General features: G+C 52.4%; 1 protein-coding gene across 2 annotated transcripts in view; it reads right to left on the bottom strand.

Annotated features, from left to right (window-relative positions):
- The window catches only part of KCNAB1 (potassium voltage-gated channel subfamily A member regulatory beta subunit 1), a 62098-nt gene extending 48569 nt beyond the window's left edge, over window positions 1-13529 (bottom strand). The window contains exon 1 of one of the 2 annotated variants that reach the window (XM_032698203.1): window positions 13060-13529. In XM_032698203.1, coding sequence (XP_032554094.1) covers window positions 13060-13331 — 272 coding nt within the window. In that variant the 5' untranslated portion in view covers window positions 13332-13529. Of the gene's footprint in view, window positions 1-9727; window positions 9980-13059 lie in introns of those variants that run through there. The other variant, XM_032698205.1, reaches the window with a different exon arrangement.
- Window positions 13530-16893: the final 3364 nt, after the last annotated feature.

The following is a 16893-nucleotide window of genomic DNA, read 5'->3' as shown; positions in this document are numbered from 1 at the left end:
CCCAGCCTGGGCTGCCTCTGATGGCACAGGAGATCTGTTACAGCCCACAGCAGCTCCGAGGGCCCTGTCCACCCAGGAGGGACCCAAAGTGGGATGTGAGAGCACAGAGCCAGGCTGCTCTGCCACCAAGGGCCGTGTGTTAGGGCTGGGGGGTGATAAATACAGCACCAGAGAAGCTGTGGCTGCCCCGGCCCTGGAAGTGTCCAAGGCCAGCTTGGACAGGGCTTGGAGCAATCTGGGATAGTGGAAGGTGTCCCTGCCCGTGGCAGGGGGAAGAATGAGATGGGCTTTAAGGTCCCTCCCAACCCAAAGCAGTGTAGGATTCTGTGATTTTATGAATCCGAGAGCAAACTCCCATCTAATCTCCAATCCCAGCACCCCCTCTCCAGTCCCACGCACCCCCCGCGAGCCGACAGCACCCCAGTACAGCCCCGGCACCGAGGGGGCTCCTGTCCCCAGAGAGCTCTGCACCAGCCAGCTCTGAGCCAGACTCAATAAATCGTGGCTTAATACAGCAGGAAAGGATCAATAGTGGAACGGAGACCCAGGGCCCTCCGTGTCTGACAAGGAGATGGAATCACGGGGCGCCCAATTCAATTAACAGGTCACTCTTCCCTCGGGTAGAACACCCCCCTAATGGTGCCTATTGCCCATTAGCTGCTGTATCCCTGCTCCGCACCAGGTAATTCAATTTTTCCATGCTATCTATTCCATTTCTCAGCTGACTGAAAGCCAGTGGCTCACGCGAAGGGCTCCAGAAATCACCATTATATTAATGTATTGTGCTACACTGAGCACTTGATGGTCTGTGAGGTCCCTTCCAGCCCAAACCATTCTGTGATTCTTAATTAAATATGACTAAAACACTTAGGGCTGCATGAAGCTCCACTGCACAGTACAAGAGGTTTTACTGGGGTGTTTGTCCCCCCCCCAGGTGAGGCTGAAGCCTCTAGTTCAGGTACCCCAGTAACTGAGCATCCACCCCAGACCCAGAGGAGAGAAGCATCCCCGTCAGCAGCAGCAGGACCCTCAGGCATTCAGGGTCATTGTGCCAGTTCTTGGCAAAGAAATACTTTTCCCCCTTGCCATACCCAAGTTCTAGGCTGTGCATACAGAAAATGCAGGTTTTCCCCAGGTGCTTTTCATCACCTGATGGGTAAATGTGTTCTGAGTAAAGCTGTGTTCTTCCAGCTTGGCTGTGCTTGTTGAATAGCAGATTTGAGGCAATTATGTACAGTGCTCTGTTAACCACACATGTCAAATCTCACCCAAGCATTACTTGTAACAGCTTAAAGCTCTAAATTAACTTCTATGAAGAAATATGTTGCTGAGGTGTCGATTTTGGATGCTGGATAACACACAACTCCATGCTGCCCTTTTCTGGGACGCACTGGAGCAGATGGGTGGGTAATTATCATGCAATAACTTCTGATTCTTTGAGATGAGCTGGCAGAGGGTCAGAATAAAGATGAGCTACAGCAGATCGGGTTGTTTGGAAAACTCTTTTCCAATGGATACCCCTTCATTAAACGTGCCCTTCTCTCAAGAGCCCTCAGTTTTCACCTGAGCTCACCCTCCTCCAGCCAATGCAGGGCCTGTGAGCAACTCCATGAAAGCCAAGTGCCTCCATCAGTCATCGGCTTATATAAGTCACCACTGAATAATAAGCACTATTAAAATATCACCTTCCCAAATAGCATTTTTCAAAGAAGAATTTTAGTTCTTCTCCTGAGAGTCTCTCTTTCAGCTGCAACAGCATTTCTAATTATTGAAGTGAGTGACACAGGGTACGAATCCCATCAGCTGCATCCAGCAAAACTGGCACAAGACCTCAATCCTGCACCAGAGACAAAGCCCTCCACGCTGGCCAGCATCCCTAAAGAATGAGGCATGTGCTGGAATTAGTCACTGAGGAGAATTAGCACGTCACCCCGGACAACGTTGTTCACTGAAATCCAGCAGATTACTAAGGAATGATCTTCAGCCCAATTAATTTTATCGTTGTCTTTTCACGCTGCCAGGCTCCTCTTTGGGGAAGGCAGATGGAAAAAACCTGCTGCATCAGCACTTCCTCTGCCACTTAGTTACCAGCCCACACTGCTAGTTAGAAATCAGCATTTCAGGACTTCTGGAGTCTGCACTTTACCTGAGCAGGCACAGGCAGAGCACTCTGCTGCCAGCCAAAAGCCAGGGTCTGTGGTGACTCCTCAGCTCCCTAATTTCCCTTTGCTCTCTTCACTTCCAGAACCCTCTGCAAAGGCAGAGGGTTTTTGGCACCCAAGGCAAGAGCACGACATACCTCAGAGCAGCACAATGTCAAAGAACACTTTGCGTTGGAAGGGACCTTAAAGCCCATCCAGTCCCACCTCCTGCCATGGACAGGGACACCTTCCAGTATCCCAAGTTGCTCCAAGCTCCATCCAACCTGGCCTTGGACACTTCCAGGGGCAATGTCCTTTTAGTAAATTAAGTGCAAGGCACTGCCCAGTCTTCAGGTGACCTCCAGGCACTGCCAAGCACTTCCAAGCCAAGGATTCTCTGTACTTCCCGGGGTTGGTGCTGGCTGGGCAAGTAGCCCCTGATCTCCAAGCACATCCCAAACTGATCGAACACACTTTGGTACTGGAATGGCGCCCATTTAATTAACAAAAAGATTTGCAAGAGGATCATTACTTACTGCCAAATGCATAACCGCTCATTAGGCCCTCAGGGGAAATGAATAATTACTCCTGCAATCTACAGATTGTGTCTTTTTCTGCAGTGAAAAACGTGCCTTTCAACCTCCCAGCGAGGGGGGGAGGCCAGGGGTGGGAGGAACCCTCACCCTGCTGGGGACTGAGCCACAGGGAGCAGCTCCCCACAACAGCCTCGTCCTGCCCCTTTGGACTCTCCAAGGACCCCCACGTACTTCACAAACACCCCGGGAAAAATAGCAACGCTGCTACTGGAACTATGGGAACACTCTGTTGGCTTCTGGAGTCTTTCTGGTGCAGGGATAGAGCCAAGCAACTATGAAAACACATGCAAACAAGGAAGAAAAAGCTTATCAGGCAGAGGCAGGTCTGCACAGGCGGTTTATCCATGGAAAAGCTGCCTTTCATGCAGGCTCCCCCCTGCCCAGCAGCACTCGGTGGAGCAGGGGCAGCCCTGCTGCCCACACCCCTCTGCACACTCTGGGAGATGCAGGAAGAAGAGGTGCTCACCTCAGCCCAGGGAAAACCACAGAGCGATAAAAACACCTTTCAGTTGAGCATTTTAACTGGCTTAGAGTGCGACAAAAGCAACTTCTGTCTCCAAGAGGGGTGTAAGGAACAGCCCCACTGAGCTCCAGCCCTCACTGAGAGTGCAGGGTGACGCTGGAAATCCCAGAGCACACGTTGGACAGAGTGCCCAGAGGAGAGGGCTGGAAGAAACATCCAGAAATGCTCTGGTCAACTCTAGTATTTCCTAGCACACAGCACTACAATGTACATGAGAAGCACAGCTCTGTGGGGCAGCCCTGCAGTGCCACCCCCTCCTTAGGGCTGGCATACACCAGAACCCAAATGTCCACCCACTGCCCCGAGCTGGCAACTATTTCCTGATGCTGGAGTCACTCTGAGGAAGAGAACTGCAGTTCCATGAGAGAGGTCCCTGTGCCCAACAGCTCTCCCATAAAATTCAGCTTCCCTGGAATCATGTTGCAGCTTCTCCTCTCAGACACTTGCTCTGATTCTGCCAAATTCTTCCTGAGGTCCATCTTCCTACCCCCAGGTCTCAGAAAGGCTCTTTTATCCTAAACTTTTCACCTTTGGAATTTGGACAAAAATTTGGCCCGGACAAAAAAATTGCATTTCCAGGGAAATTTCCCTCTTTACATTACCCCAAGCTTGCAAGCCCTGCAAATTCTGAATGCCATGAAAACTCACTGTTAGTAATCACCAGTGTGTAAACAAGGATTAACAACCAGGAGAGACAATCAGGGAATTCTCCAAGCATGGACTGGGCCACAGTCCTGTGCTGCTGGGGAAGGAAAGGGGAATTTGCTGCTCATCCTGGGAGAGCTGCAGCAGGAGGGATGGGCACAGGGTTGGAGGGAGGGAGAAAGATGATGGAATTTAGCAAAACAAAGGAGTTGCAATTGTATCAACATTGGATTTGTATTGAAGACCAAAATTCATTTTTACTCCCCCTGGACCGTGCCCACCTGCCAGAGCACACACCAGGGCTGGTGATAGAGACCCACTCTCAGCCTGGCATCAAAGCTGACCTCTGCAGAGCCTGCATTCATCCTCATCTCCTAAAGGATGGGGCCTTGAAACAAACCCGGAAGCCACGAGGGGAGGTTTTACTGGTATTTTCCCGAATTCAGCCCCCCTTGGACCCCCCCTCAGCAGTTGGTGTCGGTGCAGTGCGGGCTGATGTTCCCATCACAGCAGATCCCAAAGTCAGCCCAAAGACTCCCAGATAAAACCTCTCGTAACCCAGACCACGTGGACTGAGTTTCATCTCGGGGCACAGACTGCAGACTTCAAACCTGCCTATAAATACACCCAGAAATATCCCAGACTTTCAAGTCAGCCCCCTGGAGAGCCGCTGGATCTGCTCTGCACCACTGACGTGGCTGCAGGGAGCAGAGAGGAGGCTCAGCAGGAGCACCTGCCCACGGAACGGGGCTGGATCAGCACCTGGCAGCACAGGCTCTGCAGCCACAGCTCGACAGGAGCAGAAGGTGTGGGGAAAAAAGCAGCAAACCTGCAAATTCCTGCTGGGCAGTGGCTGGAGCAGCCGAGCCTTGGCCGGGATTCACTGCTGTGCTGGGCAACTGGGAGGGCAAAGTCTGCTTTGTCTTCCCCACAGGCCAAGACCCTACAGCATGGGAGCTTCTGCCAGAAAGGTGGGAATAGCCCTGGAAGAACTAGCAGGCTGAGTCTGAGCTGGTACATGGCTTTGTGAGGACTTTATGGAGTCATTATGGAATGGTTTGCACCAGGCAACCTGTGCCAGGGCCTCACCACTCTCACAGCCAGGAATTCCTTCCCAATATCCCATCTGACCCTGCCCTCTGGCAGTGGGAAGCCATTCCCCTTGTCCTGTCACTCCTTGTCCAAAGTCCCTCTCCAGCTCTTGAAGCCCCTTCAGACAGTGGGAGGATCACACTGGAAGCAGCAGGATCAGGAGCCAGCGCTGTGTGTGCAGCAGGAGCTCCTCCTGCTGAAACCCGGCCCGGGCAGCGGGGCTGACACCTCACACAGCCACAGGCTCCAGTCCTTGGAGGAATAAAATGGGATTTCTCCCTGCAAGGAGCAAACCCCACTCTACCAACACCACCCACACCAGCCCACACAGTCCCATTTCCATCCCAGCCTCCCCATCAGTGCATGGTTCGGGTGAGGACCCTACAAAAATAACACAAACCCCAAGGAACTGAAGTCATTTGGCAGAAGGGCAGCCATGGGAGTGTGTGCCCTCACCACGGCACCAAGGAGCAGCTGGGGAGTTTGAACAGAGTAAAAAAGACTAAAAAACCACTTCTGACACGTGACACTGCTAAAAAAAGGACACAGCTGGATGTGGCTCTGTGGATCAACCTGGACAGGAAATAGGGACAACATTAAGGCCATAAGCTATATCCCATAAATATAATGTAGTGGGGCTCTGGATGGAGCAGATGAGGATGGGATTACAGTGCAGGATTACAGGACCCCATCAAGAGCTCTCATATATTTTGCCATCTAAAGATTAGATATTTTAAAGCTTCAGTGCATAACATGAGCCTCACTAAGGGAGCCTGGAAAAGCAGCTATGGCATAGGGATCGCTCCCAAATTCCTCTCTTCTGGGGTAGCTCTGTGGGGGTATAAACATGACAGTAGAGAAAGGGATAAGGGCTGATAAATGGACTCTGCCTGCTCCAGGTTAAACCCTGCCTTGGTATTTAATACCTTGGCTGGCCTTGGCTGATACCTGATAACATCTTCAGCATGCTGGTACTTCCAGCATCCCATGACAGGGAATTCCCCAATTTCATTACAAGATGCTGGGAAAGGGTTTTCTGTGTTTAAACATGTTGTCCACAAGTTTTATTTGCTCCCCCACCCTGGTTCCTGCGTTATAGGGCACAGTGAGTGACTTACCGCAAGCTGTTCCCGATTTAAACACATCTGTAATCCCTGTCAATCATCTTTCCCCTAAGATAAAACCCTGTTTAATCACCCAGTGCAGGGACAATCCCATCCCTCTCACCCCTCTGCTTTCCACAGCCCAGTTTGCTGTGTCCCTTTGAAAAGGGGTGACCAGGACTGGCTGCAGGGCTTGGATGTCAGCTCCTCACATTTCCCATTCCAGGCAGGAAAGTGGAAAAGGGAAAAAGGAAAAAAAGAGAAAAAAAAGGAGAAGGGAATATCCTGCAAGGGGTTACCTGCTGGCCAGTCACAAAAAAGCTTCAGCATCACAATCCTAAATTCCCAAGTTTTAATTAGCTTAACCAACCCCAGCAACAGAAACAGGTCAGAGCATCCCAGTGCTCTCTCGGGATGCAGGAACTCCGGGGGGTCCCTGCAGGACACCCCAGGGGGGTCATGCCAAGTGAAGTGGGTTTGCCAGGGGCTTGTGTGCTGTGGGAAGAGCTCACCCCCCTGGAGCAGAACCTCAGTGAAATCTAAACCACATAAAATACAAAGAGCAAACTCCAGCCCAGCTGGGAGGCGGCACTGTGGGTTAATCCAGCAGTGCCTCGGGACTCCCTGACCTCCGTAAATACTTTCCACCCCTAACATTTGCCAACAGCCTGTTTTGCAAAAGCTGCCTGGATGCTTCTGCAGACATATATATACATATAACATTTCACCTCCAGGCTCTCCAAGTGCAGCTGCCCCAGCTCACAGACACTGTTTAACCATGAAGGAGCAGCATATTGAGAGGTTTTACAGCCAGGGCTTCCCAGTGTGAGGACAGAGCTCAAGCCCCAGCAAAGTGTGCGTGGAGGATGCCATGCAATGAACCCCCATGGGACAATAGGACACCAAATCTGCTTTGTAAATGGTGTTTCATCTCAGAGAAATGCTATTGTCATCAGAAACAAGCCAAGCTCTTCCACTGCTGCACTTTGGGTTCCTCTGTAATAGACTGTGCTAAACTGTGTTGGCCAAGGCAAAGAAAGGAACAGGAACTGATCATCCTATAAATGAACCAGCTTATAAGCATTTAGCAAGTGTTTCTTGTTCACAATTCATTAATTTCCACACATAATTAAGTAGATCTTAATACAAAAAGGGATTTATTGTGCTGTCTTTAGGCTGGACCTAAGGAGAGCTGAGGAAATGTCTGGAAGGCAAAACGAGAAAGAGAAAAGAAATTCTTCAAGCTTGCAATCAGACTAGAAGGGCCCCTTCTGGAAGAGCAAATAACCTATGGAAGCAGCACGTGGTGGCTGCTGGAACATCCCTCCTACCTGGAGCAGAGCCCTCCTCAGAGCCCCCTCTCCCCAGGATACATCCCCTGGATCCACGGGAAGCTCAATATGTTACAGCTCTTCTGTCAGCTTTGAAAAATGTACACACTTCAAAGGAAGCATATGCTCCAATCCATCAGCTCCAGCAGAAATTAGGCACATGCCTTATTTCCCCATGACTAATGGTTCTGGAGAACGAGGAATACTCCATCTATTAAGGCAGGAAGCAGAGGTGGATGAAGGGGTGTGAACAGAGCCCTGCTCAAGCCGAGCCTGCAGCCACAGCCCTCAGCCCCAAAGCCAACCCAGCCACCCCTGCAGCTCAGCAGTCCCAGAATCTCTCATTAATTACATTTTCCTGTGGCTTAAGGTTTTGTCTCCAGCAGGTTTTGCATCCAACCCTACAGAAATTTTCTACCCAACCTCTTTGCAGGGTTTCTGCCCCAGGCTGGGCACGTTTTTGGTGCAACATCACTGTCAGGTTTTGAGTGATGCCTTTTGGACTCGGCAGCAGCCCAGTCCCATGTCAGGAGGTGTCCATACACCAGGGCTTTGGCAGGATAATCACCTGTGGAGGACATTTCAGATCACAACCACTTCAGGGGAGCACTGTGTGCCTGCAGCATCACTTGTGCTCCTGAGCGAGGGCACAGCAAGGGTTAAACTGTGTCTGGGCAACAATGGGAAAACACCACAGAAAGTGCAGAATTAGAGAGAAACCAGAAAAATGGTGGGTTTCGTGTGTGCACTGACACCAACCATTTAAAAAACACAGCTGCCACATGGCATCAGCATCACCAGAAGGAGCAAAAGAATTTCTCATTAAAGGGAGGGAACTTTCCAGACCCAAACCCCCCAGTTGATCAGAGTAGCAGGGACAGTACTGCTCCTGCCAACCCAGGCTTGCTCCAGTCACAGCTCTGCTCCGAGCACGGCGTCCCTGGGATGCCAATCCACTGCCTGTGGTCCTTCTCCCTTTTCACCACCCAGGCACTGTGGCCTCAGTTCTCTCTCCCAGCCTTCCAGGCCATGTCACCCCAACTTGCTCCACAGCAGAGCAGGGGTACAAAGCCCTTTGCCATTTCTCCTGATTGCAGCTCCAAATCTGCTCTTTCACAGCCCCCATCTCCCCTCAGCAATGTCTCCAAACAACACCAAATTTCTCCAGCCTGCAGCTAAAGCTGGGACACAACTCTGCTGGATCCATAAAAACAGCAGTCGTATTGCCTTATTTCAGTTTTAGGCTCAAACAGGCCACGGGCAGAGATCAACCTCTTGGGAAAGCAAATATTTCAAGGAAAATTTGCTTTTATTAGAAGCGCAGAGAACATGTAGACTTTCCATATGAAACATCATCCTCTTAAAATGAACCTCTTTAGAAACAAAACACAATGACAACTGATGGACTGAGCATACCCATGTCTTCTTCATCCACCATCCCCAGCCTAGACCCTCTTTCCCCAGGCTGTTCCAGCTCCCTGCATGGATAAGACCTTCTCCCTTGGACACTTCTTCTAACACAGAAGCCACATTTCCCATCCTGAACCCAGTTAGGTACTGGTTCTTGGGCTTCCAGTCCTTTTGCTCCATAAGGAAGGCAGAGGGTCTCAGGGTTCAGACCCCAAGCAGGAAAACTCAGTGTGATTGTCCCCATCCTGGAAGTGTCCACGGCCAGGTTGGACAGGGCTTGGAGCAGCCTGGGCTAGTGGAAGGTGTCCCTGCCCATGGCAGCGGGTTGGAATGAGATGGACTTTAAGGCCCCTTCCAATCCAAACCAGTCTGGGATTCTGTGGTTAACTTTAGAAGAAAAAGATCGGATTCGGAGCTTTAAGAGAACAGGTCACATGCATTTAGCTTTGGTCCCAGTCATCCCAGTTCATGTGGGGCTCAGAGAACCCAGAGAAGCGAAGTTCCCAAGGCAGAGAAGGGGCCCAGCGGTGCCGGCCTGCCCAGGGTAGCCTCAGCTCCCTCAGACCCGTTCATAGAATCATAGAATCACCTGGGTTGGAAGGGACTTCCAAGATCATCAAGTCCAACCCTTGATCTACTACCTCCCTGGTTCCCAGCCCATGGCACTGATGCCACATCCAGTCTCACCTTAAACACCTCCAGGGATGGAGAATCCACCACTTCCCTGGGCAGCCCATTCCAATGGCTGATCACCCTCTCTGTAAAGAATTTCTTCCTAATATCCAACCTAAACCTCCCCTGGCACAGCTTGAGACTGAGCCATCTCGTCTGTTTCCCAGCCCCGGCCACCGGGCCCAGAGCCATCCCCACACAGCAGTACCTGTACCTGTACTTCATGCCGGTCTGGGCCCGCGTGGTGTCCTGCAGGGACAGTCCATGGAGGTGCAGGAACCTCTCCAGCTGTTTCCTCTCGCTGGCAGGGCTGTGTGGCCGGGGCCAGCCCGCGGCCGGGCCGGGTGGGTGTGGGGCCCCGCTCGCCTGCCGGACCCTGGGCACAGCCTCGGCGGCCTTGGCCGGGCCCGGACGGTGCAGGGGGATGTTGGTGCAGGCCGGCTTGTACAGGTGCATGGTGCTGGCCCACAGCCCACCGAGAGCCACCCACAGCCCCACCGAGAGCCACTCACAGCCCCACTGAGAGCCACCCACAGCCCCACTGAGAGCCACCCGCAGCCCCACTGAGAGCCACCCACAGCCCCACTGAGAGCCACCCGCAGCCCACCGAGAGCCACCCGCAGCCCCAGTGGGAGCCACGCACGGCCCCTCTGAGAGCCACCCACAGCCCACTGAGAGCGGGGTCCACAGCCTCTCTGAGAGCCACCCACAGTCCCTCTGAGAGCCACCCACAGCCCTACCGAGAGTCACCCACAGCCCCTCTGAGAGCAGGGCCCACAGCCCAGCAAGAGCCGCCCACGGCCCCTCTAGAGCCACCCCCAGCCCCTCCAGAGCCGCCCGCCGTGGCAGGGCTGTGCTGCCCGGGCTGTGCTGCCCGGGCTGTGCTGCCCGGGCTGTGCTGCCCAGGCTGTGCTGCCCCGGCTGTGCTGCCCACCGGGCTCACGGCTCGGGGCGGCCTCTTTGCCTCCCAGACATTGTTTATGTTGTTGCAACTGGCCCGTTTTCGTTGATGCCCGGCCTGGATTATGGCCAAGATCAGCAATCTTGTTCATCTGCTGAGACCTCTCACAGCCCAGTACTGCAAGGGATAAGGGCTGCCAGTGGGAATACAGCACTGACCCCGTTTCCCAGGTCTTATATTTAGATAATGAGAAATATTTGCTTGGGATTCAATCCAAGGCCAATAAACATAAACCAAATACTCTCACAGGGTGTATTTCAGGCCCCGGGCTGGCCAGATGAACACTGCAGGCATCTCTTCTGCCAGTCATTAGAACATTTTGTTTTCTCGTAGTGCACTGCTGAAGTTACCTGGTCTGGGAACCTCTGTAGACTCCCAGGGCTCTGATAATTAATACAAATAAAATTATAATTTTATCAATTACTTCACCGCTGATAAATGGCAAAAAAATTTTCTGGTTGATAGAATCATTGACTAGTTTGGGTTGGAAGGAACATCAAGACTATCTTATTCCAAACTCCCCAGCCACGGGTTGGAATGGCACCCACTAGACCAGGTTGCTCCAAAGCCCCATCCAAGCTGGCCTTGGACACTTCCAGGGATGGTTTTCAAGGTGTTCATCCCTGCTGGACAAGGTAACACCCAGAAGGATCACACTGACCTTTTCTGGCCACAGCAAACAATCCTGCCAAAGTCTGATACACACCACTGAGGGAGATCTCTGAGCCCTTCTATTTTAAAAACTCAACCCATTTTCGGGCTAGCATTTCATCCCCAAATACAGTGGAAAAATAAGTTAAATAATCAAGTGATGGATGTATCATGAACTCAACTAATCCTTAAATCTTTCAAAGCAGATAAAGAAAGACTGATCCCAACCCCAGAATATACTTTAAAGGCTTATAATTCAATGTCACAGAGGGGAGTTTGGTGGGGACACTGGGATTACCCTGCTACTCTTCCTCTGCAGCTGTCAGATCAGGGCACTGATGGACCTGGGTGTCCCCAGGAGGCTCCTGCCCCGCTGCCCCAGGGGACCCTGACACTCCTGAAGATGGGGGTCCTGTTGTCATGGTGCTGATCCAAAAGTGGGGTGCACGGAGGGCTTTCAAGCCCTGCTCTTTGCAACCCAAGGACGCTGCAGGGAGGGCAGCGTGTGTCCCGAGGCCGTTCCTGCCTCACAGGGACAGTGTTTCCCTCCTGAAGGCTGTACCTGTGATCTCTGCTGCAGCTGCCTTTGCTTCTACCTCCTGCCAGCCCTCACTTTGCTTCTACCTCCCGCCAGCCCTTACTTTGCTCATCCACAATGCAAGGTGAACCAAGGCAAAGGAATACTTCTACAAGCTCCTCTGAATTTTTTTTGGACATAGGAGTTTTGCTGGTTTGGAGTTTCAGGGTTTGTGGGGATCAGCAGCATCTTTAGAAACTTAGTTCTCCCAGAAGTCATTCACCAGCAGTTTGCTTTTCTGGTGCTGTTCAAGCCCCCGGGTGCCTGACCACGGGCTGGTGGGGCAGATGGGCACCACACCCCCTAGTCTGCTCCGTCCCAGCCCACAGACCCCTCGTGTTCTCTCCAGGTGCTTGTGGATATTTCTGCACTTCACAACCTGCTCCAGCCGAGTTTTACTTCGTTTTCCTTTCAGTTGTCCCGTTCCTAATTTTTGTTCTAACGACATTCTAAATAATTTCTAATCCAAGCACATCTGCAAGAGCTCGGTTTGTGCCAGGCACTTCAGGCATCCCCATCCTGCCTGGGATTAGGGAAGATCTCAACCGGCTGCTAACGGTGTATTTGTGTCGAGCTGGGCAAAAGGCTGAACCCCCCCTCGGCAGTAGCCCTGTCCCCTGGGGTGACTGAAACCCCTACCTCCCTCTGCCAGTCCCCCAAACTGCCCCGGGGGAGCGCGGCCGCCGCTCCCGCGATGCTGCTCCTCGGGCTGGGGCAGCAGCACCCCCGGGCCCTTCTGTCTGGGCTCCGGTTTCACGGAGGGGCTGACCCTGCACAGCAGATTAGGGAGTCGCACGTCTAATTTCCACTAATACCAAGATCCCCTTATATTTTTTTAAAGGAGCAAGATCAGATTCTGGAGGCTGCGACATTTAAGACTGATGGGATGAGAGATCCAGCAGCTGCAGGTTCCCCCTCCTGGGCGGCTCGTTCTCAGGCTGAGCCATCGCCGCTGCCGGGCAGGGACAGGGGAAAGCAGGACCCTCCTGTCACCCACACGGTCCCTGCTCAACAGCAGCAACTTTTCAACTCTATTCCAACACAACTACAACCACCTGGACAAAACAGCTCGTGAGAAACGAGGCCGAACGACCACAGGCAGCTTGTGCCGAAGAAGTTATGGAAACCAAGAAACAAGTGTACAGGATTCTCAGCTCTGTAACACACCCCCATCGAGGTGCAGGGAAAAAACCCATGAATAATCAGAGAAATCAGACTTGTAAAGCCAAAGATCTTTCTACTACTATTATTATTATTATGCCTACTGTTCTCATCATCGTTGTTACAGTTATTATTATTGTGAACATCCCCACAGCCCCATTCCCGGGGTGCCCGTGGCAGAGCCGTGGATACCTACCTGTGTGGCATGCCGGTGGTGTAGGCGATGGTGTACTCGTGGGACAGCTCACACACCCGCAGGTACCAGTTCATCTCCAGCTCCCGCAGCAGCGCCAGGCGCCGGGCTCGCTGCTGGGGCTGCCCGGGCCGAGCCCGGCCCTCCTTCCCGCTCTCCGAGGAGCTCTTCAGGGTTCTGTCCCTGCTGCCCACGGAAAGCACCGACTGCTTCCTCAGCTTCAGGGACTCCTCGGCGCTCTTCCCCCCCACGGTCCCGGTGCGTGCCGCCAGCATTTCGCCTCCCGCTCGGTGCGAAGGCGCCGAGTCGCTGCCCTCAAATCATTTAAACTGATTCCAGCGCGCACTTTCCTCCCCCTATAACCTCACGCCGGCCACAAAGCTGTAATTAGAGACGTGTCTGCGGGGCTTAACCAGAAAGAAGAGCTGCGACCTTCTCATGGAAACATCTGCAGCAGCTCCCGCGTGCCAGCGGCTCCGCAGCCGGGGAGGAGGACGCTCCTTAAAAACAACACCCCGGCTGGGCTTGGACACACCAGGGCTTTGGGTGGAGGGCACCGGAACACCCGTCCTGCTCCGTAAACATCGGGGGTGAAGTCACACGTGTCACCTTGACGGCAAACCCGCGGCCACGTGGGCTCACCCCAGCAAATTGCAGAATTGCAGCGCCGTCCCTGCCGGACGCGGCCTTGGAGCATCCCTGTCTTCATCCCCAGCGCTGGGCCCGCCGCTCCAGCCCTCCTGCTCCTCCTCCTCCACCTCCTCGGTCGCCACGTCCAGCAGGAACTTCCATTCTCCAAGGGATTTGTAGAAATCTGGGGACTTGGTCACCCTCAGGATGAGAACGAAGTTACGGCTGTTCCTGAGCAAACAGTGTTTGGGAAAATGTATGAAAAGGCAGACACTGGAGTTGCATTAATTCCCCTCCCCGGTCTGAAATGTAAAAGCTGATACAGAGATTACAGCTCTAATCACAGCAGCCACTTTGGGAGAGAGCCGGCAAAGAGGAAAAACCCCTCTAAGACAGGCAGGATTTTAAAGCCATTGCACTCAAAAGCTTTGTAATCATCCCCAAGCAGAGCAATCACTCACCTGTGCCCTGCACGGGTCTCCTGGGGCTGGGGGCTGGGTGGAAGGATTCATGGAATCAGGGAAAAGGGAGCTCTGGAGGCCTGTGGCTTCCAACAGGAGCTGGTGTTATCTGAACTGTTTAGCAGAGATGGCACCAAAACACTCGCTGGAAGTTTTGCAAAACTCTAGTAAAATGTCTCAAACTTTGAGCTGTTAAAACTTTCCAGTTCTGTGCCTATTCCAATGTGTTTCCTCATTTGTCCTTACGCTTTCATTGCCTTTCCCAAAAAGGGAAAGGTTTCCAGCAACTCTAGAAGCCTTTAAGGCAACCCTGAGCAGAGAAGCGATACATACTTATTTTATGGGTACACAAGTTGAAGATTCTTCAGGTCCTTCCATGTGGAAGCTGGTTACCAAAAGTGAGACGAAGCTCTTAAAAAGCTGTATAAAAGGCACATTGTGCTTCCTCAGCATCACGTGTTTATCATTCCCTTAACCACAGAAACACCCTGTTGTTCCCCAAGACTTTAAAAGGTATCAGTCACCTTAAAGGCCAATTAAACTAAAGCAGCTGTTGGCGATTTGTCCCTGTCTCAATGGGCCATTGTTGGGCGTATCACGGGCTATTGTGCGGGTGGATGTTCCCTAATGTGTCACTTAGGCAGGTAACGCCATCGGATATTGTCTGCGGGGTGACTGTATCTCCTGGCAGGTAAGGACACCCCGGCTCACCTTATAAAAATTGCAGAACGATTGGTTTCCTGAAAGCAAAGCCGCCCAGCTGCCCTGAAATATTGATAGCGGCCGTGCTGGGATCAGAGCCCCTGTGCCTGGGCACCCTGGGCATCCAGGGGGCTGTGGGGCATCTCCTGGGGGGGACAAACCCTCTGCCCCATGAGAACCTCCCCCTGCCAAAACCCCCTCCTGCTTCGGAACCGACTGAGCGACATCCCACCGGGAACAGTGTCAGTGCCAGAGTTACTACGAGTTATAACTGATTATTACATTAATTATATAATATGACAGAACTTCTATTTATTAATAAATTATGCCAGGCTTTGAAAAATTTCTCTGGTTCTTCTTAAAACGCTTCCTAAAATCTGATTTTCATTCCAGCCGTGGTCCCTAGAGTTGGGCACACGATATGGAAATCATCTCCTGCCAGGGAGTCTCCCTGTGCCCACCCCAGCATGGCAGGTCCCAGGGGTCCCCAGCCCGGTGTGGCCCCCCCAGACCCTCCCTGTGGGTGAATCTCCCTCTGCCCAGGGTAAAGCCCTGCACTTACCAGCGTGAGACCCTGAGCTGCCAGAGCCAAGGCCGGGTACAGCAACACCCAGGGGTGCAGAGGGACAGGACAGCATTAAAACCCCCACAACACTGTTTGTGCCTCTGCTTTTAGAGCAGAACATTCCAGTAACACCCAGCACCGAGCCCCCCAGGATGAGAGCTCAGGATTAATACTCTGGCTCAGGCACTCTTTTAGTCAAACCTCCTGTTTTTCAGATGTAAATAAGAGGAGTGCTTCTAAAAACCCTGCAGCAGATGTTTTCTGCTCAGGAAAGCAGGAGGTCACCTCGGGGAGTTAATGCACTGCACACAGGGCCCATTTTTAACCTGGTTTTAAAATCTCACGAGCAGTTTTCCATCATTATGTGCCATTCCAGGGACACCTCCGTGCTGGCCAACAAAACCCCAACAAACCCCCACAGTGTCACACATGGAAGGTCTGTCCTGATTATCTTCACCACAAATTTAGTTTGATAGAATGGTTTGGGTTGGAAGGGACCTTAAAGCCCATCCAGTGCCACCCCCTGCCATGGGCAGGGACACCTTCCAGCAGCCCAGGTTGCTCCAAGCCCCGTCCAACCTGGCCTTGGACACTTCCAGGGATCCAGGGGCAGCCACAGCTTCTCTGGGCAACCTGTGCCAGGGCCTCCCCACCCTCACAGCCAGGAATTCCTTCCCAGTAGCCCATCTCTCCCTGCCCTCTGGCACTGGGAAGCCATTCCCTGTGTCCTGTCCCTCCATCCCTTGTCCCAAGTCCTTCTCCAGCTCTCCTGGAGCCCCTTCAGGCCCTGCAAGGGGCTCTCAGGTTTCCCTGGAGCCTTCTCTTCTCCAGGTGATCACCTTCATTCCAGACTAAAGGAATGCAGGATGCACAGTCTGATCCAGCAATTCTCCAGTAATTCTACTGAGACACATTTACAGTTCATCCTCTTTCAAACTGATCTCAAAACCCACCCCAGCTCTTCAGATTCCTCTCAGTATCTGTTCCCCACATTCTCTCAGCTCTGTACCTGCACACCCCAGACCTCTGCACACACAGACACGGCTCATCCCAGCCAGGGAAAGAGCAGCAGTCACCAACCTGGTTAGAGAGATCTAAAGAGACAAACACCACCTTGCACAGGTCCAGATTATTTGGAAAGCTTCTGTAAGTGATACCTAAGGAAACATACATGTTTGGTCCCACAGGAGCACAATCATTCCCAAATCCTCATCCAATTAGCCAGGAGGCTCACAGCTCTGCTGCTCCACACTCTCTGCTCCACGTAATTGAAACCCCATCAGGGAAAGCTTCATTAAGGCACTTAATTGGGCCTAAGTGGTTCACCCTGCTCTGACAGCGCTTAAATGCACTGACTTATGAACTTCTGCTCAGCCTGCAGCCACTGGCTTTGTGCCCAGGCATCCCCAGCAAACCTGACCCCATGATTCTGTCCCACAGTATGGAATCATGGAAGTGTCCAGGTTGGAAAAGACCTGT

This window comes from Chiroxiphia lanceolata, chromosome 10 (assembly GCF_009829145.1).
Source record: "Chiroxiphia lanceolata isolate bChiLan1 chromosome 10, bChiLan1.pri, whole genome shotgun sequence".
In the NCBI taxonomy this organism is placed as follows: Eukaryota; Metazoa; Chordata; class Aves; order Passeriformes; family Pipridae; genus Chiroxiphia; species Chiroxiphia lanceolata.
This window is presented reverse-complemented; position numbering and strand designations above follow the sequence as displayed.